Source organism: Trematomus bernacchii, unplaced genomic scaffold, assembly GCF_902827165.1.
Source record: "Trematomus bernacchii unplaced genomic scaffold, fTreBer1.1, whole genome shotgun sequence".
Classification (NCBI taxonomy): domain Eukaryota; kingdom Metazoa; phylum Chordata; class Actinopteri; order Perciformes; family Nototheniidae; genus Trematomus; species Trematomus bernacchii.
Genome location: NW_022988016.1, coordinates 13,245 through 38,449, shown reverse-complemented (window position 1 = coordinate 38,449; position 25,205 = coordinate 13,245). Strand labels below are relative to the sequence as shown.

Sequence of the window (25,205 nt, the reverse complement as noted above, 5' to 3'; positions counted from 1 at the left end):
ATGGCCATGTGGCAGCTCGCCAGGCCCTCTACTTATCAGTCTTACATCACCAGTGTCAGGCTCGGGCTACGCAGTTTTGGGGGATAGTATCTAATCTCCACGCAGTTTTGGGGGTTAGTTATTTAATCATCACTCATCGTATGTATATCTGTGGAGTGCAGTGGCGAGCCGTGAGCTTTATACCTAGGCAAAAAAAAATAGTTATTACGTCACAGCGTATACTTCAGCGGAATATCAAAACAACGGCCCAGGGTGCAAAACGCATCAATGACAGCGACCCTCTACCACACAAAACAACACCTGTGAACCCAATTTGTGTTCTTTGACATTGAAAATGATATTGCATTGTGTTTGTTACTTTCGTTGCAGTTGTATGTCTTAAGTGTAATTTGGCATGCTTTTGTTTTGAAGGCGAGTTCATGCTGTTGACAGGAAGTTGTTGTTGCTATGGAAACAAGAAAAGTTTTACAGCGGGCGGAACTTGTCATAAAGTCCGCGATAATAAAACCCAGCGCCATATAGAGGGAAGATATGATTGGTCAATTATACTGTCATTTGACATTACTCTCTCGTTCAGTTACAATAGAGTGGCGAAGTCCCTCCCCTTCCTGTGGACCTCCATGGGACCTTATTTCGGAAAAATGATGTATTGAAGTCAATGGAGAGAGAAAACTTATCTTTCGATCCCGTTTGAATTGTGCCACGAATTACACATATGATGTTTGTCAATTTAAAAGATAATTTTGAAAGTCAAAAAAAAAAAAATGTGTCGTAAAACTGTGAAGTAACACTTTTGTTTGTGTGAAACGCTCAATGAACTACATCTCTGGTCAACAACACACGTCACCAAGATGGCCGTCACTACTGTCTTGTCAACAAAACGATTGGCTACCCTCACTATCACCACAATGAAACACGTCCTGAAGAATGTCATGCAAAGCTGCCTGCCTGCCTTCCTTTGATTCTCTCTGAACTGCCTGGTCGTTTTAATGTTTAATGTCAACCATTTGTGCAGATAGCATGAAGTAGAGAAGATCGCCGATGCTAACGTTAGCGTTAGCATTTCTCCCCCGGGCTTAAATGGTGTATTATAGAATGATCACACCGGTGTGACAGTACTCTTCAAAGGGTTCACGAAATATGACTACTACTCTTACTGTTTAACATTTTGGGTTACTTAATGTTACTTCATGTTAAGGCTAATACAAATGACAAGGCTGTAATGCTAACTAACGTGCTTGCTACTAGCTAGGTAGCTAGCTTGATCAAGCCACTCCTGGTCCTTTCATCAGACGGGAAGCAAAAGAACGAGCAAGACCCATTGCTGGTATGATACCAACCTGGTACTAAGCACACAGGCATCTTGTTAAAGTTATCTTATCTTAGCCAGCGCCATATAGATAGATTATATCTATATGGCGCTGATCTTAGGTATCTGAATGGTGGAGGAAAACAATTGTGACATCACTTACGCGACTCTGGGATTTGTAGTCTTTCTAGTTACGTATTTTTCATAGTCTTATATTTCAACAGTTTTACGACAAACTGTGACTTTTTTGACATGGAAATTATTTTTTAAGATTGACAAACATCATATGTGTAATTCATGGCACAATTCAAACGGGATCCAAAGATAATCTTTCTCTCTCCATTGACTTCAATGCATAACTTTTCCGAAATAAGGTCCCATGGAGGTCCACCGGAAGGGGAGGGACTTCGCCTCTCTATAGCGGGCCCTCTGTGAATCGCAGAGAGGGCCAGACACGCTTCTTTCATGTAACCCACATTCAAACAGAGACTGAACAGGCAGATTCGAAGGATTTATTAATTTGGAAATGTTATTTTATTATTTTTTTTTAATGTTTTTAAATATTATTTTTTGGAATATCTTAGGCCCTCACAGAGGGCCTAGAGGGCCCTGACGGCTCGCCACTGGTGGAGTGATGATGCCCGAGCCTAGTCGCCAAACTCAACTATATGCTGCTTCTAATAAACATGTTAAAGAAACACGTGAGTTGTCTGACTGAAATATTTTTGCTTCATAAGAATTTTGATTGATTTTGTTGAGAATTCTTTTTGCATTTCTGAAGAATTTAGTTTTCGCCGATTAAGATTTTAGCAAAAATATTGTTGTGATGGATTTACAGGTTATGTAGTCAGAATGTTCTTGATTTTGTTCTGAAGAATGCTTAATGTTTTTTTAACACATTTTTTAGTTGAAGATTGTTCTTGATTTCTTGATGATTTTTCTTACATTTTGCATCACAAAGTTTTGACCAATTTGGTTTCCATGAGATTACGATGAAGCAAATCGTCTTAAATTCTGAACACAGCAGAATCCTCCAGAAATCATGAAGATGTTCACCATCACTGTGATAAATGCATCGCTGTCATTTGCTATGTAGGGGAGACCAGGGATAGTTGCAACACTTTTTGGGTTTTTCCCCAATAAGTAAAAAACCATTTACAATAGGATAGCCATTTTGCTATATTATACATTATCAATATGTCAGCTACTGAAACAATGTATTTAAGATGTTTTTATGAAATAAGTACAGGTTGGAAAATGTATTTAAAAAAAAAACTCAACTGTTACAACTGTCCTTGTGTACAGGGACAGTTGTAGCACATGCCAGGCACGGTTGTAACATGTTAATAACGGTTACCTTTTTTCACACTACATGACAAAAAATAGGGAAAGCTGTCAAATTCTAAGGCAACAAGATTTGAATGGGGTTTCACACATCCTCCAACAAACAATGAACAATTAACAGAACTTGAACAGAACTTGAAACAGAACACCAGAATTAATCAGATTCGCAGTTGTGGCAGGTGTAAAAGGCACTTCCATCTGTGCAGTCCTTGTGTGCCCAGGCTTTACAGGAGCAACACTGCAGCCAGATCTCCTTGGACCTGGAGTAGCTCTCCAGGCACACAATGCAGTATTGGGCCTCATCTTCATCAGATGAGTCCTGTATCTTCTGCTTCTTGTTGGGTTTGTCTGACTCTCCAACCTCAGCCTCTTCTTATGGAACCGGTACAGGGTGACATGGCATATATCCAGGGACTTTGCCACTTCCCTGAATGATTTGCCCTCCTGAACTTCATTTGAGCCCATCTGCAGCAGAGCAAGTGGCACTCCCCTGTCTGTCTTCCTCTTTCTGACATTTGACATACTGTAAACACACACACACACTTTAGGCCTACTGTACAGTATTTTATTCTGTTTATTTTTACAGGGACAATGCACACCAATCAACAATACAACTGTATGCTTGAATGAACAATTGATAATTCAAGCAAATGAGCCATCATTGTAAATGTGCCATGTTACAACCGTCCCGTTACAACCGTCCCAGGACCACCAGTCTTGCTTTCACCCCCTGTGAACCTGCCTGATTGCTAGCTTGACCCATATTTAGCTAGTTATATGTGTAGCTTACAAAACAGTGATTCTAATAATACTAGTTTGGATTCCTAGACATTTGAACTCAAGACAGTATCCAAAAAATACATCATATCATTTTAGTTAATATTTTACCTCAGAAACACTTTTGCCGATATCTTACGCGAGAAATTCAAACGTGGCTCCGTTTTTTCTCATCGATCTCACCATCTAACTGCGCATGTGCAGAGTGAGTGTCATCACTCTAGCTTGTTTGTGATTGGAGATATTGAAGGTGTTACAACCAACCCGTGTTCCAACTGTCCCTGGTCTCCCTACCAAAAAAATAATAAAACTTCTTTAATAATCCATGAAACTCTGAGAGTGAGCTGATTTCAAAAGTGTTTCTCCTGGTTGGAACATGTTGTGTTTGCTTTGTTTCTGAATGAGAACTAAACCTCAAGGCTTTAGTTATGGTTAGTATTAAAATCATCTCTGAGTCAGACAAACGTTTCTTTATCTCACACGTTTAGTTCAGCAGAATAATCTCCACATATTGACACCACTTTATGATTTCTGAAGTAAAAGCTAATGTTGGGCTATAAAGGAACTACAGCACGGTCACATGACTTTACGTCACCACCGCTAAGCTAAAGGTGGCTAATGTTGAGCTATAAAGGAACTACAGCACGGTCACATGACTTCAAGTCACCACCGCTAAGCTAAAGGTGGCTAATGTTGGGCTATAAAGGAACTACAGCACGGTCACATGACTTCACGTCACCACCGCTAAGCTAAAGGTGGCTAATGTTGGGCTATAAAGGAACTACAGCGCGGTCACATGACTTCACGTCACCACCGCTAAGCTAAAGGTGGCTAATGTTGGGCTATAAAGGAACTACAGCGCGGTCACATGACTTCAGGTCACCACCGCTAAGCTAAAGGAGGCTAATGTTGGGCTACAAAGGAACTACAGCACGGTCACATGACTTCACATCACCACCGCTAAGCTAAAGGTGGCTAATGTTGAGCTATAAAGGAACTACAGCACGGTCACATGACTTCACGTCACCACGCTAAGCTAAAGGAGGCTAATGTTGGGCTATAAAGGAACTACAGCACGCTCACATGACTTCAAGTCACCACCGCTAAGCTAAATGTGGCTAATGTTGGGCTATAAAGGAACTACAGATTGATTGATTGATTGAAAAGTTTATTAACAGCTTGTATATTGGGTACAGTACAGTACAGCTCAAAACATACAATTGTTAAGGGGATGCAGACCAGAGAAAGACTTTCGTCTTGTTTACATCAGGGTCCCCCATTTCCAATTCATCATATCATTTAAGACATATAAGACATATTTGACATACAGATGGCTTATTTACAATTTACATACAGGTGGTTTTTTACATACAGATGGCTTATTTACAATTTTCATTTTAGATTTAGTTCTAATACATCCTAACCGGACATTTAAGACATACCAAGTCTACAGATATACAGTTAGTAACAGAGTCTAAAATGCGAGTATATACATAGATGGGGGGGGGGAAGCTGTCCATTGTACGACAGGTTGAGATTTGTACCATTACCGGGGCCAGTTTTGCAATGCTTTCCCCCGAAGGTGCTCTTTAAGAGAGGTTTTGAAGGTAAGTATAGTTTTACTTTCCTTTACAGTTGTGGGAAGAGCGTTCCACCTTGATGTGGCATAATTGCGAAACGTGTATTCCCCTTTTTTTGTGCCAAATCTGGGTTTTACATGATTTGTGGAGCTCCCTCTGGTGTTATGATCATGGTATTCCTTGACCTTTGGGAAGAATTTTGACATGTACATGGGTACCATAGAGGTGTAGTGGATCTTGTAGACCAGGCCCATTGCAAGTAGCTGTACTCTGTCGTCTACTCTAAGCCATCCTAGGTTGTCAAAGTGGGCAGCGGTGAGGTGGGTTCTAGATGAAAGGTCAAGCAGTAGTCTGACCAGTTTATTTTGCGATGTTTGAAGTTTTGTTTTTAGCGCCTTGGAGGTGCTATGGTACCATGACGTGCAAGCATAGTCATAGTACCCTTGAATGAGTGCTCCTGCCAGAGTTTTCAGGGTGCTTGTGTTTACCAGAGAGGAGATCCGGTATAGGAATCTAGTTCTTAGATTGACCTTTTTTATTACATTGGATGCCATTTTGTCACAGGAGAGGTTTGCCTCAAGAATAGATCCTAGGTATGTAATTTCCTTCTTACTTGTGACAATAATGTCACCCACTGCAACTGAGAAGTCGTCGGATTTGCTGAGATTATGTTTCGAACCGAAGAGAATGGACTCTGTTTTACCCAGGTGTAATGATAATTTATTATCGGCGAGCCAGGTGCAGATTCTGCCGAGCTCGGAGCTGAGGGTTTTTTCAACCTGCAATCTGCTCCTGTCAGAGACCAGCAGGGCTGAGTCGTCCGCGAACAGGAACAAGTTGCAGTCACATGCTGATGACATGTCATTTGCATAAATTAGGAACAGTAACGGACCTAATATGCTTCCTTGTGGAACACCACAGCTCACTGGGAGGGGGGGGGACAGAGTACCGTTTACCTCCACCATCTGTTCTCTCCCCTCCAGGTAGGATTGCATCCAGCTCACCGATAGTTTATCAAAACCAATTGCTTTTAGCTTGTCAATCAGAATGGGGTGATTGACAGTGTCGAAAGCCTTTTGTAGGTCCAGCATCACCATGCCGCAGTATTTACCCTCGTCCACCTCTTGTTTGATGTGGTCGTTCAAATAAAGAAGGCATGTGTCAGTGGAGTGGGATGTTCTAAAGCCAGATTGAAATTCATAGATTAGTTTCTTTTCTGCGAGGTACTTTTCGACCTGTTCATATACTATTGTTTCCATGACTTTCGAGATGGAGGTAAGTATAGAAACAGGGCGGTAGTTGCCTGGGTCCAATTTGCTGCCCTTTTTGTGCAGGGGGGTTACTCTTGCAATTTTGAAGTCTTTGGGTACTTTTCCCTGTTTTATGGAGAGGTTAATTATGTGAGCTATGACTGGTGAGATGGCGGTTGCTGTGTCTCTGAGGAATTTGGAGGGGATATTGTCGTGGCCAGTGGCCTTGTTAGGTTTGAGGGCGCTCAGTTTAATGAGTACCTCTGCTGTTGTTACCCTTGCTAGACTGAAATCATCTTTGCGTACCCCTAGGTTTTTGTAGTAGGTCATGATGTGATCTACTCCAAAAAGCCCTGAGTGGGAGGGTAATTTATTTACAAGAGTTGTGGCTATGTTTGTGAAAAAAATGTTCAAGTACTTGGCCACATCCAGTTTGTCTGTGATGAGCCTGTTATCTGTCTTTATGTTTACGTTTGAAAATCTCGTTTTGAGTTTTTTACTGCAGCCAAGCTGGTTATTGAGTAATTTCCAAAGTTCACGGGGTTTATTTTTGTTTTCCTCAGTTTTGTCATTGATGAAATTCTTTTTGGCAGTTTTGATCATGGAGCTTACGTCACAGCACGGTCACATGACTTCACGTCACCACCGCTAAGCTAAAGGTGGCTAATGTTGGGCTATAAAGGAACTACAGCACGGTCACATGACTTCACGTCACCACCGCTAAGCTAAAGGTGGCTAATGTTGGGCTATAAAGGAACTACAGCACGGTCACATGACTTCACGTCACCACCGCTAAGCTAAAGGAGGCTAATGTTGGGCTATAAAGGAACTACAGCACGGTCACATGACTTCAAGTCACCACCGCTAAGCTAAAGGTGGCTAATGTTGGGCTATAAAGGAACTACAGCACGGTCACATGACTTCACGTCACCACCGCTAAGCTAAAGGTGGCTAATGTTGAGCTATAAAGGAACTACAGCACGGTCACATGACTTCAAGTCACCACCCGCTAAGCTAAAGGTGGCTAATGTTGGGCTATAAAGGAACTACAGCACGGTCACATGACTTCACGTCACCACCGCTAAGCTAAAGGTGGCTAATGTTGGGCTATAAAGGAACTACAGCGCGGTCACATGACTTCACGTCACCACCGCTAAGCTAAAGGTGGCTAATGTTGGGCTATAAAGGAACTACAGCGCGGTCACATGACTTCAGGTCACCACCGCTAAGCTAAAGGAGGCTAATGTTGGGCTACAAAGGAACTACAGCACGGGTCACATGACTTCACATCACCACCGCTAAGCTAAAGGTGGCTAATGTTGAGCTATAAAGGAACTACAGCACGGTCACATGACTTCACGTCACGACGCTAAGCTAAAGGAGGCTAATGTTGGGCTATAAAGGAACTACAGCACGCTCACATGACTTCAAGTCACCACCGCTAAGCTAAATGTGGCTAATGTTGGGCTATAAAGGAACTACAGCACGGTCACATGACTTCACGTCACCACCGCTAAGCTAAAGGTGGCTAATGTTGGGCTATAAAGGAACTACAGCACGGTCACATGACTTCACGTCACCACCGCTAAGCTAAAGGTGGCTAATGTTGGGCTATAAAGGAACTACAGCACGGTCACATGACTTCACGTCACCACCGCTAAGCTAAAGGAGGCTAATGTTGGGCTATAAAGGAACTACAGCACGGTCACATGACTTCACGTCACCACCGCTAAGCTAAAGGAGGCTAATGTTGGGCTATAAAGGAACTACAGCACGGTCACATGACTTCACGTCACCACCGCTAAGCTAAAGGAGGCTAATGTTGGGCTACAAAGGAACTACAGCACGGTCACATGACTTCACGTCACCACCGCTAAGCTAAAGGAGGCTAATGTTGGGCTACAAAGGAACTACAGCACGGTCACATGACTTCACGTCACCACCGCTAAGCTGAAGGTGGCTAATGTTGGGCTATAAAGGAACTACAGCACGGTCACATGACTTCACGTCACCACCGCTAAGCTAAAGGTGGCTAATGTTGGGCTATAAAGGAACTACAGCACGGTCACATGACTTCACGTCACCACCGCTAAGCTAAAGGAGGCTAATGTTGGGCTATAAAGGAACTACAGCACGGTCACATGACTTCAAGTCACCACCGCTAAGCTAAAGGTGGCTAATGTTGGGCTATAAAGGAACTACAGCACGGTCACATGACTTCACGTCACCACCGCTAAGCTAAAGGTGGCTAATGTTGAGCTATAAAGGAACTACAGCACGGTCACATGACTTCAAGTCACCACCGCTAAGCTAAAGGTGGCTAATGTTGGGCTATAAAGGAACTACAGCACGGTCACATGACTTCACGTCACCACGCTAAGCTAAAGGAGGCTAATGTTGGGCTATAAAGGAACTACAGCACGCTCACATGACTTCAAGTCACCACCGCTAAGCTAAATGTGGCTAATGTTGGGCTATAAAGGAACTACAGCACGGTCACATGACTTCACGTCACCACCGCTAAGCTAAAGGTGGCTAATGTTGGGCTATAAAGGAACTACAGCACGGTCACATGACTTCACGTCACCACCGCTAAGCTAAAGGTGGCTAATGTTGGGCTATAAAGGAACTACAGCACGGTCACATGACTTCACGTCACCACCGCTAAGCTAAAGGAGGCTAATGTTGGGCTATAAAGGAACTACAGCACGGTCACATGACTTCACGTCACCACCGCTAAGCTAAAGGAGGCTAATGTTGGGCTATAAAGGAACTACAGCACGGTCACATGACTTCACGTCACCACCGCTAAGCTAAAGGAGGCTAATGTTGGGCTACAAAGGAACTACAGCACGGGTCACATGACTTCACGTCACCACCGCTAAGCTAAAGGAGGCTAATGTTGGGCTACAAAGGAACTACAGCACGGTCACATGACTTCACGTCACCACCGCTAAGCTGAAGGTGGCTAATGTTGGGCTATAAAGGAACTACAGCACGGTCACAGGACTTCGCGTCACCACCGCTAAGCTAAAGGAGGCTAATGTTGGGCTATAAAGGAACTACAGCACGGTCACATGACTTCACGTCACCACCGCTAAGCTGAAGGTGGCTAATGTTGGGCTATAAAGGAACTACAGCACGGTCACATGACTTCACGTCACCACCGCTAAGCTAAAGGAGGCTAATGTTGGGCTATAAAGGAACTACAGCACGGTCACATGACTTCACGTCACCACCGCTAAGCTAAAGGAGGCTAATGTTGGGCTACAAAGGAACTACAGCACGGTCACATGACTTCACGTCACCACCGCTAAGCTAAAGGAGGCTAATGTTGGGCTACAAAGGAACTACAGCACGGTCACATTGACTTCACGTCACCACCGCTAAGCTGAAGGTGGCTAATGTTGGGCTATAAAGGAACTACAGCACGGTCACATGACTTCACGTCACCACCGCTAAGCTAAAGGTGGCTAATGTTGGGCTATAAAGGAACTACAGCACGGTCACATGACTTCACGTCACCACCGCTAAGCTAAAGGAGGCTAATGTTGGGCTATAAAGGAACTACAGCACGGTCACATGACTTCAAGTCACCACCGCTAAGCTAAAGGTGGCTAATGTTGGGCTATAAAGGAACTACAGCACGGTCACATGACTTCACGTCACCACCGCTAAGCTAAAGGTGGCTAATGTTGAGCTATAAAGGAACTACAGCACGGTCACATGACTTCAAGTCACCACCGCTAAGCTAAAGGTGGCTAATGTTGGGCTATAAAGGAACTACAGCACGGTCACATGACTTCACGTCACCACGCTAAGCTAAAGGAGGCTAATGTTGGGCTATAAAGGAACTACAGCACGCTCACATGACTTCAAGTCACCACCGCTAAGCTAAATGTGGCTAATGTTGGGCTATAAAGGAACTACAGCACGGTCACATGACTTCACGTCACCACCGCTAAGCTAAAGGTGGCTAATGTTGGGCTATAAAGGAACTACAGCACGGTCACATGACTTCACGTCACCACCGCTAAGCTAAAGGTGGCTAATGTTGGGCTATAAAGGAACTACAGCACGGTCACATGACTTCACGTCACCACCGCTAAGCTAAAGGAGGCTAATGTTGGGCTATAAAGGAACTACAGCACGGTCACATGACTTCACGTCACCACCGCTAAGCTAAAGGAGGCTAATGTTGGGCTATAAAGGAACTACAGCACGGTCACATGACTTCACGTCACCACCGCTAAGCTAAAGGAGGCTAATGTTGGGCTACAAAGGAACTACAGCACGGTCACATGACTTCACGTCACCACCGCTAAGCTAAAGGAGGCTAATGTTGGGCTACAAAGGAACTACAGCACGGTCACATGACTTCACGTCACCACCGCTAAGCTGAAGGTGGCTAATGTTGGGCTATAAAGGAACTACAGCACGGTCACAGGACTTCGCGTCACCACCGCTAAGCTAAAGGAGGCTAATGTTGGGCTATAAAGGAACTACAGCACGGTCACATGACTTCACGTCACCACCGCTAAGCTGAAGGTGGCTAATGTTGGGCTATAAAGGAACTACAGCACGGTCACAGGACTTTGCGTCACCACCGCTAAGCTAAAGGAGGCTAAGGTTGGGCTATAAAGGAACTACAGCACGGTCACATGACTTCACGTCACCACCGCTAAGCTAAAGGTGGCTAATGTTGGGCTATAAAGGAACTACAGCACGGTCACATGACTTCGCGTCACCACCGCTAAGCTAAAGGAGGCTAATGTTGGGCTATAAAGGAACTACAGCACGGTCACATGACTTCACATCACCACCGCTAAGCTAAAGGAGGCTAATGTTGGGCTATAAAGGAACTACAGCACGGTCACATGACTTCACGTCACCACCGCTAAGCTAAAGGTGGCTAATGTTGGGCTATAAAGGAACTACAGCACGGTCACATGACTTCACGTCACCACCGCTAAGCTAAAGGTGGCTAATGTTGGGCTATAAAGGAACTACAGCACGGTCACATGACTTCACGTCACCACCGCTAAGCTAAAGGTGGCTAATGTTGGGCTATAAAGGAACTACAGCACGGTCACATGACTTCACGTCACCACCGCTAAGCTAAAGGAGGCTAATGTTGGGCTATAAAGGAACTACAGCACGGTCACATGACTTCACATCAAAGTGTAACCTCCTCTCTCTGAGTGTAACCTCCTCTCTCTGAGTGTAACCTCCTCTCTCCGAGTGTAACCTCCTCTCTCTGTGTGTGTGTGTGTGTGTGTGTGTGTGTGTGTGTGTGTGTGTGTGTGTGTGTGTGTGTGTGTGTGTGTGTGTGAGCTCCGTCTCCCTGAGCTATAGTCTGAAGGTTTCTCTCAGTCTTCAGAAGCTGGTGCTGCGACTGGAAGCTGACTCTGGTTCTGTTGTCAGACCTGGTGTTTGTTGGACCTGGTTCTGTTGGTTGGACCTGGTTCTGTTTGTTAGACCTGGTTCTGTTTTTTGGACCTGGTTCTGTTTTTTGGACCTGGTTCTGTTGGTTGGAGCTGGATCTGTTTGTTGGACCTGGTTCTGTTGTTGGACCTGGTTCTGTTGTTGGACCTGGTTCTGTTTGGTTCTACCTCAGCAGAACATGAGCAGAGCAGAGGATCCGGACCCGAGGAGCTGATCAGGTAGGAACACAGACCCTTTCACAATAAAAGCCCACACACTCTGATAAGCACGCACACACACACACACACACACACACACACACACACACACACACACACACACACACACACACAGACCCTTTCACAATAAAAGCCCACACACACAGATAAGCACGCGTGCGCACACACACACACACACACACACACACACACACACACACACACACACACACACACACACACACACACACACACACACAGACCCTTTCACAATAGAGTGGCGAAGTCCCGCCCATCTACTTCCTGTCCATGGGACCTTATTTAGGAAAAATAATGTATTGAAGTCAATGGAGAGAGAAAACGTATCTTTGGATCCCGTTTGAATTGTGCCATGAATTACACATATGATGTTTGTCAATCTTAAAAAATAATTTCCATGTCAAAAAAGTCACAGTTTGTCGTAAAACTGTTGAAATATAAGACTATGAAAAATACGCAACTAGAAAGACTACAAATCCCAGAGTCGCGTAAGTGATGTCACAATTGTTTTCCTCCACCATTCAGATACCTAAGATAATATAGATATAATCTATCTATATGGCGCTGGCTAAGATAAGATAACTTTAACAAGATGCCTGTGTGCTTAGTACCAGGTTGTTATCATACCAGCAATGGGTCTTGCTCGTTCATTCGCTTCCCGTCTGATCAAAGGACCAGGAGTGGCTGGATCAAGTTAGCTACCTAGCTAGTAGCTAGCGCGTTAGTTAGCATTACAGCCTTAGCCTTGTGATTTGTATTAGCCTTAACATGAAGTAACATTAAGTCAGGGTTGCCAACTTTGGGTACCTGGCTGGAGTGAGATTTTGATATCATGGGTTTAATTCGGTTTAATTACACATATGCGCACGAAATGACTGCTATCGTGTCAGCAGCGGGACCTTAGCATATATATAGGATATATATACAATATATACAAATACACAATAATGGACACAGACTATAAAGGGCACACAGTTTCATTCACTAATGAAAGTCAAACATGTTTGTTTCCACTGTTTTATTGTGTGCCTGTCGCGATAAGCAATTAATTGACTTATCGTACGATAAATAAAAATGCACACACACAAACAAATCTACAGACTTACTCCAAACTGCCAAATATATTAATTAACACACTCTCACTCTCATATACTCTTTGACTCTATTTTGGCCTAGTAGAACAATAAGCAGCAGACTTTTACTTTTTTATCATTTCTACTGGATCTTAGATCTGCGCATGCGCAATACGGGTCGGCAGTTGCGGCTCCAGAGTATTTTTGTTGGGTAATCTATGGTAGGGCTAACCCATACAGTGGTGGGGCTCAAGTCAGTATTTGCAATGTAATTACATACACGCTCCCCCGACAGTGAAACGCCACGCGTGAGGTTTAGATTATTTCCCTGTCTCAATCCAAATTGAACTGTATGAAATTATAAAAAGGCACATTTGTCTTGTAGTAAATAAAAAGGGCGACCTGGAGCCAATCCTGCAATTTCCCCACAGGTGAAAGAGTTGACATGCTGAAGACCCAACCCCTGCAGGGGGTCTGGGGGGATTCTCCCCCAGGAGATTTTTTGAAATACTAACATAAAATACACATTCTGGTACTCTCTTGAGAAGAAAAATAAATAAATCTATTACTACACGACATATTTAAACAAATTAATTAATTTTAGTTTTGTGTGACTTTGTTCTGAAAGCTGAACCTGCTGCTCCTCACAGAGAGAAGAGGGAAGAGGCTGTGTGAATTACTTTACATTGTGGATAAGGGTGGATAGCCCCCATTGTTCTGTGTGTCAAAATGAAAGACAGCCCACACACCTATCAATCATCAAACCGTGGGGTCTTATTTCATTACGTGTTGATTTCTATCAACACGTAATGTTGTATCGATGTATAGAGATGTACTACCGCAAAAGTATTCTCCGTCGGGACTTCCTGCAACAACACCACGCCGTTATCGTGATTCTGATTGGCCAGAAGACATTATCAAAGATGTTTTATTGAGAAGATGATCACTACCTGACAAAAGTTTTCAAAACCGTTTCTAGTCTTCGGTATTCTTGTTTTTGGCGTGAGAATAGTTTGGGCAGCGTGAGAGCGTGAGATTGAGAGTGAAAGCGTGTGTCACACGCCAGATGCGTGAGAGTTGGCAACCCTGCATTAAGTAACCCAAAATGTTAAACAGTAAGAGTAGTAGTCATATGTCGTGAACCCTTTGAAGAGTACTGTCACACCGGTGTGATCATTCTATAATACACCATTTAAGCCCGGATGCCCCCAGGGGAGACATGCTAACGCTAACGCTACATTAGCATCGGCGATCTTCTCTACTTCATGCTATCTGCACAAATGGTTAACATTAAACATTAAAAAGATCAGGCAGTTCAGAGAGAATCAAAGGAAGGCAGGCAGCTTTGCATGACTTTCTTCTGCACGTGTTTCATTGGTGATAGTGAGGGTCAGGGTGAGAGGGTGATAGTGAGGGTCAGGGTGAGAGGGTGATAGTGAGGGTCAGGGTGAGAGGGTGATAGTGAGGGTCAGGGTGAGAGGGTGATAGTGAGGGTCAGGGTGAGAGGGTGATAGTGAGGGTCAGGGTGAGAGGGTGATAGTGAGGGTCAGGGTGAGAGGGTGATAGTGAGGGTCAGGGTGAGAGGGTGATAGTGAGGGTCAGGGTGAGAGGGTGATAGTGAGGGTCAGGGTGAGAGGGTGATAGTGAGGGTCAGGGTGAGAGGGTGATAGTGAGGGTCAGGGTGAGAGGGTGATAGTGAGGGTCAGGGTGAGAGGGTGATAGTGAGGGTGAGGGTAGTCAATCCCTTGTTTGGCAAGACAGTTAGTGACGGCCATCTTGGTGACGTGTGTTGTTGTGCGAAACCAGAGATGTAGTTCATTGAGCGTTTCACACAAAAAAATGACTTTGCCACTCTATAAGAGCCTCTCTGGGTTCAGCTGGTACTGGTCCTGGTCTCTCCTGGTCTCACAGACCACCTGAGAACAGGTGAGGTCCCTGACCCGTCTGGAGTCACATCACAGAACTCTGAGTCATCTTCCAGCGTTAGGAGGGTCGTATCAGAACCTGATCCAGACCGTCTGATCCAGACCGTCTGGTCCAGACCGGGTTCTGATCCAGACCGGGTTCTGATCCAGACCGGGTTCTGATCCAGACCAGGTTCTGATCAGGTGAGTGTGTGTGTGTGTGTGTGTGTGTGTGTGTGTAAAGAATGTCAACTTTGTTAGAGAGCTGACTCCCCATTGGTCGGTGTGAATCAGTTCCCATGGTAACGCCCAGGTTACGATACGATACGATATACTTTATTGTCCCCGTAAGGACATTTGTTCTGGACTTCGTCCTGCAGTGCATCCATGTACATATACAAACATAGTGGACATTAAGAGACATACACATATCATCAGTCATACACCGTTTGAACAAACACAATACACACACGTACATACTGACAATGGCGACCTATTGCACAACCCTCATGGCCAACATTAAAAAAAGTACATCTCATTACATTTGACTACATATCATTTCATTCCGGGCGCTGTACAATAGCTGCCCACTGCTCCTAGTATAGACTCCCGGTACTAGGATGGGTTAAAAGCAGAGAACAAATTTCACTGTGTGCTGTGTGCTCTGCATGTGTGACCATTACAGAGGGTTTCATCCCTCCCAATTCTATTCTAATTCTATTCTATGTGAATGTTAAGAAGCTTAATCGACATAGGTAGGAATGAGTGCTTATAGCGGTTCAGCCTGCTCCTGGGAACCCTGAATCTTCTACCAGAAGGTAGGAGCTGGAATTCTGGGTGGAGTATGTGGGTGGGATCAGACACCATTTTTTTTGCCTGTCTGATAATCGACTGCTCGTTTATGTTTTGGAGAGATGGGTGTTTTTTAACCCCCATAATCTTCATAGCAGTCTGTACCAGGCGAGCGATCTGTGACTTTGACTGCACTGTCAAGTTACCGTACCAGGCAGTGATACCATACCTCATGATGCTCTCCAACACTGCATGATAGAACAGTAACATGAACTTCTGGTCGACTCCGAAAGCCCGGAGTCGACGCAGAAAGTACAACCGTTGCTGAAGTCTAGAGCACAGACCTTGAACATGCGCCTTCCAGCTGAGTGTATTATCTAGATGGACACCAAGGTTCTCTTAACGAGCCTTTAGATCTCCAGACAGCAAGTCTCTTTCACTATAAGAGCTGATGGTCAGTTTGAGTCCTGAATGCAGCTGTGATCACTTCCTGTCCCTCTTCTTCTGTCAGCAGGATGTCAGGTAACTGGTCGTCCCTGACCCCGCCCCCCGGTTCTGAGGTCCCGCTACCCGGCCCTGAGGCCCCGCCCCTTGCCTCTGAGGCCCCGCCCCCTCTGTTCCCCAGCTTCACGCTGGCGGCTCAGCTTCGAGTCATTGCCACCGCGCTGCTGTTCCTGTTTGCGGCGGTGAGTAACGTGGCTCTGCTGCTGAGCGTGTGGAGGGGGGGGCGGGGCTTCATAGGCAGGGGGCGTGGTCTCATGGCCGGGGGGCGGGGCCAGGGACGCCTCGCCTCTCACCTGCGCCCTCTGATGCTCAGCCTGGCGGGCGCTGACCTCATGATGACCTTCGTGGTGATGCCTCTGGACGCCGTGTGGAACGTGACGGTGCAGTGGTACGGCGGCGAGGCGCTCTGCAAGACGCTCTCCTTCCTGAAGCTGTTCGCCATGCACGCCTCCGCCTTCGTGCTGGTGGCCATCAGCCTGGACCGGCAGCACGCCATCCTGCAGCCGCTGGACCTCAGCGCGCACCGGAGGAACCGCCGCATGCTGCTGCTGGCCTGGAGCCTCAGCCTGCTGCTGGCCGCGCCGCAGGTACGCTGAAACGTTGCTGTCAGAAACAATGAGACGTGTTCTGGAAGTAATATGGTCTGTGTTTACATTAGCATGCTAACACTCAGAGCTAACCTGTACTGGAGAGAGCATGTGTGAAGAAGCAGGAAATGAAAAGGAAGTCACCTTGTGGTAAACCTGAGAGAGAGAAAGAGTTTGAGCTCCATACTGTTTCAGAGAGAATCCTTCATGTGGTTTGGAACATGATATGGAGTTTCATCACGGCAGCATTTAGCTGAGTTTCTGCTGGGAGAGTTCTCCTGATGAGATCTACTCTCTCTCTGAAGCTACTGACCCAGAGTCAGCTCTTTAGTAACAGCTGGGAGAGAGGGGGGGGGGCTACAAGGATCTGTTTGGGGTTTGGAGCAGGACACTTCAGAGACATGTCCTTAGTAACAGCTGGAAGAGAGGGGGGGGGGGGGGCTACAAGGATCTGTTTGGGGTTTGGAGCAGGACACTTCAGAGACATGTCCTTAGTAACAGCTGGAAGAGAGGGGGGGGGGGGCTACAAGGATCTGTTTGGGGTTTGGAGCAGGACACTTCAGAGACATGTCCTTAGTAACAGCTGGAAGAGAGGGGGGGGGGGCTACAAGGATCTGTTTGGGGTTAGGAGCAGGACACTTCAGAGACATGTCCTTAGTAACAGCTGGAAGAGAGGGGGGGGGGCTACAAGGATCTGTTTGGGGTTTGGAGCAGGACACTTCAGAGACATGTCCTTAGTAACAGCTGGAAGAGGGGGGGGGGGGGGCTACAAGGATCTGTTTGGGGTTTGGAGCAGGACACTTCAGAGACATGTCCTTAGTAACAGCTGGAAGAGGGGGGGGGGGGGGGGGGGGGGGGGGGGGGGGGTGGGGGGGGGGGGCTGCTACAAGGATCTGTTTGGGGTTTGGAGCAGGACACTTCAGAGACATGTCCTTAGTAACAGCTGGAAGAGAGGGGGGGGGGGCTACAAGGATCTGTTTGGGGTTTGGAGCAGGACACTTCAGAGACATGTCCTTAGTAACAGCTGGAAGAGAGGGGGGGGGGGCTACAAGGATCTGTTTGGGGTTTGGAGCAGGACACTTCAGAGACATGTCCTTAGTAACAGCTGGAAGAGAGGGGGGGGGGCTACAATAGGCGCGTTCACACCAAGTACTTTGCCGTACTCAGTGCCGGCACTTATGACCCCAGGGCACGTACAGATCGCGTTCACACCAGAGTACTTTTCCCTGAGGGAAGATTACGCAAATGAGCTGCTGACGTCACTTCTTCTTCTTCTGCTTTGGGTTTACTGGCAGGCAGCAAACCACTTCACGGCGTATACTGCCACCCGGAGTCCCCGGCCGGAAGTCCCCGGAGTTGGGGAAGGCTTCAGTCGAAGCTGCTGGGACTCCCAGCAGCTTCTACTGAAGCCTTCAGAGGAAATCGCCAGAACGCCGACACCTCCTCATCTGCACCGCTCCCATGTTTTATTTTGTGTTGCCATAAGTTAGTCTCTCTGCGTTTGTGCGCTGGGCTAATGCTAATGCTAATAATGCTAATGCGAGGATAATAAAATGGCGGCTCTACAAAACATTTCAGAGTTGTACGGGGCGTGGTTTGCAATTGGCCCAGCCGATCAGAACTGGGGCACTTTTTTCCCCCAGGAGAGTACCATCTCTCAGCAGGCACTAAACATGGGGGTAAAAGTTCCAGAGATGAAGTGCTCTTTTTGGTGTGAACGCGACATAAGGGGTACTAACGCAACTAAACGTGAAAAGTACGGTGAAAAGTACTCCGGTGTGAACGCGGCTATTGATCTGTTTGGGGTTTGGAGCAGGACACTTCAGAGACATGTCTTTATATCTGAGACCTGTGATATCTGCCGAAAGACAGCATGATAGGAGACCTTTAATGTCATATACACAGACACAGTGTAGTTGTATAAATGACAAACCTAATATATACAACACATAACACTTTAGAAACATCAGGTCGTCCAGCAGTTTGTCTGATGGCTGTAGGATCAGAGCGAGGGCTAGCAGCTACGCTAACACAGCTCAGAGACGGAGCTTAAACCCAGCAGGAATGTCTCAGGATTAGACCTCCTGCTGTTAGCTCGGGCTAACGGCTCCCCTTGGTTTCTATAAGGAATGCTAACAATGCTAATCCGGGAACAGGCTGTGTGTAGCAGCAGAGACACACTGCAGGTTACACAATAATACATATACACCTGTCCTCCTGTAACACCTGTCCTCCTGTAACACCTGTCCTCCTGTAACACCTGTCCTCCTGTAACACCTGTCCTCCTGTCACACCTGTCCACCTGTATCACCTGTCCTCCTGTAACACCTGTCCTCCTGTAACACCTGTCCTCCTGTAACACCTGTCCTCCTGTCACACCTGTCCACCTGTATCACCTGTCCTCCTGTAACACCTGTCCTCCTGTCACACCTGTCCACCTGTAACACCTGTCCTCCTGTAACACCTGTCCTCCTGTAACACCTGTCCTCCTGTCACACCTGTCCACCTGTATCACCTGTCCTCCTGTAACACCTGTCCTCCTGTAACACCTGTCCTCCTGTAACACCTGTCCTCCTGTAACACCTGTCCTCCTGTAACACCTGTCCTCCTGTCACACCTGTCCACCTGTATCACCTGTCCTCCTGTAACACCTGTCCCTCCTGTAACACCTGTCCTCCTGTAACACCTGTCCTCCTGTAACACCTGTCCACCTGTAACACCTGTCCACCTGTAACACCTGTCCTCCTGTAACACCTGTCCTCCTGTCACACCTGTCCTCCTGTAATGCCTGTCCTCCTGTAACACCTGTCCTCCTGTAACACCTGTCCTCCTGTCACACCTGTCCTCCTGTAACACCCTGTCCTCCTGTCATACCTGTCCTCCTGTAACACCTGTCCTCCTGTAACACCTGTCCTCCTGTCATACCTGTCCTCCTGTTCTCCTGTCCTCCTGTCATACCTGTCCTCCTGTAACACCTGTCCTCCTGTCATACCTGTCCTCCTGTAACACCTGTCCTCCTGTCATACCTGTCCTCCTGTAACACCTGTCCTCCTGTAACACCTGTCCTCCTGTCATACCTGTCCTCCTGTAACACCTGTCCTCCTGTCATACCTGTCCTCCTGTAACACCTGTCCTCCTGTAACACCTGTCCTCCTGTCACACCTGTCCTCCTGTAACACCTGTAACACCTGTCCACCTGTATCACCTGTCCTCCTGTCACACCTGTCCACCTGTCCTCCTGTCCCCCCCAGCTGTTCCTGTTCCGGGTGGTGCGGGTGCAGACAGGTGAGACGCAGGGCTTCTCTCAGTGCGCGTCTCACGGCAGCTTCCTGCACCGCTGGCAGGAGACCCTGTACAACATGCTGCACTTCATCTCTCTGTACCTGGTCCCCCTGCTGGTGATGAGCTGCTGCTACAGCCGCATCCTGCTGCACATCCACCACACACACCTGAGGAACGCAGGTACACACACACACACACACACAGACCTGAGGAACGCAGGTACACACACATCCACCACACACACCTGAGGAACGCAGGTACACACACATCCACCACACACACCTGAGGAACGCAGGTACACACACACACACACACACACACACACTCACACACACACACACACACACACACACACATCCACCACACACACCTGAGGAACGCAGGTACACACACACACACCACACACCTGAGGAATGCAGGTACACACACACACACACATCCACCACACACACCTGAGGAACGCAGGTACACACACACACACACACATCCACCACACACACCTGAGGAACGCAGGTACACACACACACACACACACACCTGAGGAACGCAGGTACACACACACACCTGAGGAACGCAGGTACACACACATCCACCACACACACCTGAGGAACGCAGGTACACACACACACACACACCACACACCTGAGGAACACAGGTACACACACACACACACCTGAGGAACGCAGGTACACACACACACCTGAGGAACGCAGGTACACACACATCCACCACACACACCTGAGGAACACAGGTACACACACACACACACACACACACCTGAGGAACGCAGGTACACACACACACCTGAGGAACGCAGGTACACACACACACACACACACTCACACACACACACACATCCACCACACACACCTGAGGAATGCAGGTACACACACACACACACACACTCACACACACACACACATCCACCACACACACCTGAGGAATGCAGGTACACACACACACACACACACACACACACACACTCACACACACACACACACATCCACCACACACACCTGAGGAACGCAGGTACACACACACACACACATCCACCACAGACACCTGAGGAACGCAGGTACACACACACACACACACACACACTCACACACACACACACATCCACCACACACACCTGAGGAACGCAGGTACACACACACACACACACCACACACCTGAGGAACACAGGTACACACACACACACATCCACCACACACACCTGAGGAACGCAGGTACACACACACACACACACACACACACTCACACACACACACACATCCACCACACACACCTGAGGAACGCAGGTACACACACACACACACACACCACACACACCTGAGGAACACAGGTACACACACACACACATCCACCACACACACCTGAGGAACGCAGGTACACACACACACACACACACCTGAGGAACGCAGGTACACACACACACCTGAGGAACGCAGGTACACACACATCCACCACACACACCTGAGGAACGCAGGTACACACACACACACACACACACACACACCACACACCTGAGGAACGCAGGTACACACACACACACACACACACACACACTCACACACACACACACACATCCACCACACACACCTGAGGAACGCAGGTACACACACACACATCCACCACACACACCTGAGGAAACGCAGGTACACACACACACACACACACACACACACACACATCCACCACACACACACTGAGGAACGCAGGTACACACACACACACATCCACCACACACCTGAGGAACGCAGGTACACACACACACACACACACATCCACCACACACACCTGAAGAACGCAGGTACACACACACACACCACACACACACACACACACACACACACACACACACACACACACACATCCACCACACACACCTGAAGAACGCATGTACACACACACACACACACACATTCACCACACATACCTGAGGAACGCAGGTACACACACACACACACACACATCCACCACACACACCTGAAGAACGCAGGTACACACACACACACACACACACACACACACACACACACACACACACACACATCCACCACACACACCTGAAGAACGCATGTACACACACACACACACACACACATCCACCACACACACCTGAGGAACGCAGGTACACACACACACACACACACACACACACACACACACACACACACACACACACACACACACACACATCCACCACACACACCTGAGGAACGCAGGTACACACACACACACACATCCACCACACACACCTGAGGAACGCAGGTACACACACACACACACACACACACACACACACACATCCACCACACACCTGAGGAATGCAGGTACACACACACACACACACATCCACCACACACACCTGAAGAACGCAGGTACACACACACACACACACACATCCACCACACACACCTGAGGAACGCAGGTACACACACACACACACACACACACACACACACACACACACACATACATCCACCACACACACCTGAAGAACGCAGGTACACACACACACACACACACACACATGCACCACACACACCTGAGGAATGCTGATACACACACATGCACACACATCCACTACACACCTGAAGAACGCAGGTACACACTCACACACACACACACTCACACACACCTGAGGACGCTGGTCATGTGACACAGCTTCAGTTTCTCCCCCTTGTTTCTCCCCTCGCAGCGGGGGAGTCGTACCTGCGGCGCAGCGGCACCGATCTGATCCCGAAGGCGCGGATGAAGACTCTGAAGATGACGGTGGTGATCGTGCTGTCCTTCGTAGTGTGCTGGACGCCTTACTACCTGCTGGGGCTCTGGTACTGGTTCCAGCCCGCGATGCTGGGCCTGCTGCCTGACTACCTGCACCACTTTCTGTTCCTGTTCGGACACCTGAACACCTGCTGCGACCCGGTGATCTACGGCTTCTTCACGCCCTCATTCAGGGCCGACCTCCATGCCTGCTGCCGCCGCCTGACAGCCAATCAGAGCACAGGAGATAACCAGCCCGCAGACTCTCAGCCAATCAGAGCACAGGATATAACCAGCCCGCAGACTCTCAGCCAATCAGAGCACAGGATATAACCAGCCCGCAGACTCTCAGCCAATCAGAGCACAGGATATAACCAGCCCGCCGCCTGACAGCCAATCAGAGCACAGGAGATAACCAGCCCGCAGACTCTCAGCCAATCAGAGCACAGGATATAACCAGCCCGCAGACTCTCAGCCAATCAGAGCACAGGATATAACCAGCCCGCAGACTCACAGCCAATCAGAGCACAGGAGATAACCAGCCCGCACTGACAGCCAATCAGAGCCCAGGAGATAACCAGCCCGCACTCACAGCCAATCAGAGCACAGGAGGTGATGACGTCACAGACAGTCCCGTTATGATCCAGTTTTTATTCATATTTTTTTCATGTCCTCTGATCAATTTAGGAACCTGAGAGATACATTCCTTTAGGAACCTGAGAGATACATTCCTTTAGGAACCTGACAGATACATTCCTTTAGGAACCTGAGAGATACATTCCTTTAGGAACCTGAGAGATACATTCCTTTAGGAACCTGACATATACATTCCTTTAGGAACCTGACAGATACATTCCTTTAGGAACCTGACAGATACATTCCTTTAGGAACCTGAGAGATACATTCCTTTAGGAACCTGAGAGATACATTCCTTTAGGAAACCTGAGAGATACATTCCTTTAGGAACCTGACAGATACATTCCTTTAGGAACCTGAGAGATACATTCCTTTAGGAACCTGAGAGATACATTCCTTTAGGAACCTGACAGATACATTCCTTTAGGAACCTGAGAGATACATTCCTTTAGGAACCTGAGAGATACATTCCTTTAGGAACCTGACAGATACATTCCTTTAGGAACCTGACAGATACATTCCTTTAGGAACCTGAGAGATACATTCCTTTAGGAACCTGAGAGATACATTCCTTTAGGAACCTGAGAGATACATTCCTTTAGGAACCTGAGAGATACATTCCTTTAGGAACCTGACAGATACATTCCTTTAGGAACCTGAGAGATACATTCCTTTAGGAACCTGAGAGATACATTCCTTTAGGAACCTGAGAGATACATTCCTTTAGGAACCTGAGAGATACATTCCTTTAGGAACCTGACAGATACATTCCTTTAGGAACCTGAGCAGATACATTCCTTTAGGAACCTGAGAGATACATTCCTTTAGGAACCTGAGAGATACATTCCTTTAGGAACCTGAGAGATACATTCCTTTAGGAACCTGACAGATACATTCCTTTAGGAACCTGACAGATACATTCCTTTAGGAACCTGAGAGATACATTCCTTTAGGAACCTGACAGATACATTCCTTTAGGAACCTGACAGAACTGAAATCAACATTTCTCAACAAACCAGTTTTCTGTAACCAACCCTAAATATAAGTTCCTTATTTGTCATTGCACCATCTCAAAGGGAATCTGTGAGACCCCCCCAAAGAGGATCACTTCCTGTTTACTAACCTCTAACCCCTCACCTGGGGGCCACAGGTGGTCAGCCAATGGGAAGCTTCAGTGTTCAGTCAGCACCTGAAATACCCTTTATTGTTATTCTATTCATCTGTTAATGTATGAAATAAGACGTCTTCTGTCAACATAGAAATGTTCTCTACATTACTTTTGATTTAAATCATGAAGAAATAAGTTTATTTGAACACTTAATATGTCTTTATGTTTTATTGGGTGGAAGAACAAAATGGTTTGTATAAACAGTCAAATACAGTCTTAGAACAAATGGAAACAAACAAACTGAAATGAATGAAAGAATAAACGTGTGAAAAACTATTCAAATTCAGTTTTATTTGGTTTCATTTCAAACATCAGACAGACGGTGAAACATTCAACACCACAGAAGAAGAACTCGTCGAAGCGTCTAATCTTCTTCAGGTCTGTTCTCTAAAGCAGTGTAAAGCTTGGGGATGCTTTTATTTTGAAAGGACACATTAATGAATTAAAGGTTTTAAAGAAACATCATAAAAATGTTAAAGCTCTTCTCATTGGTGCTAGCCTTCGTCTACTTCTCTACGTCTACAGCGCCGACAGGAAGTCTCCATTTAT

The 25,205-nt window shown here is 46.9% G+C and overlaps 1 protein-coding gene across 1 annotated transcript; it reads left to right on the top strand.

Annotated features, from left to right (window-relative positions):
* Positions 1 to 23,185, top strand: LOC117472222 (gonadotropin-releasing hormone II receptor-like). Its single transcript, XM_034117391.1, has 5 exons — positions 1 to 54; positions 11,739 to 11,923; positions 16,222 to 16,801; positions 20,053 to 20,263; positions 22,788 to 23,185. Exons 1-5 carry the CDS (start codon positions 1 to 3, stop codon positions 23,183 to 23,185), a joined length of 1,428 nt encoding a protein of 475 aa, XP_033973282.1.
* Positions 23,186 to 25,205: the final 2,020 nt, after the last annotated feature.

What these genes read in the sequence shown, in the direction of transcription:
- LOC117472222 (XM_034117391.1), top strand. Translation starts at nt 1, where the DNA reads ATGGCCATGTGGCAGCTCGCCAGGCCCTCTACTTATCAGTCTTACATC. An exon ending in ATCAGTCTTACATCACCAGT is followed by an intron (nt 55 to 11,738) that starts GTCAGGCTCGGG and finishes TCTGTTTGTTAG; the next exon opens with ACCTGGTTCTGTTTTTTGGA. An exon ending in CACACACCTGAGGAACGCAG is followed by an intron (nt 20,264 to 22,787) that starts GTACACACACAC and finishes CTCCCCTCGCAG; the next exon opens with CGGGGGAGTCGTACCTGCGG.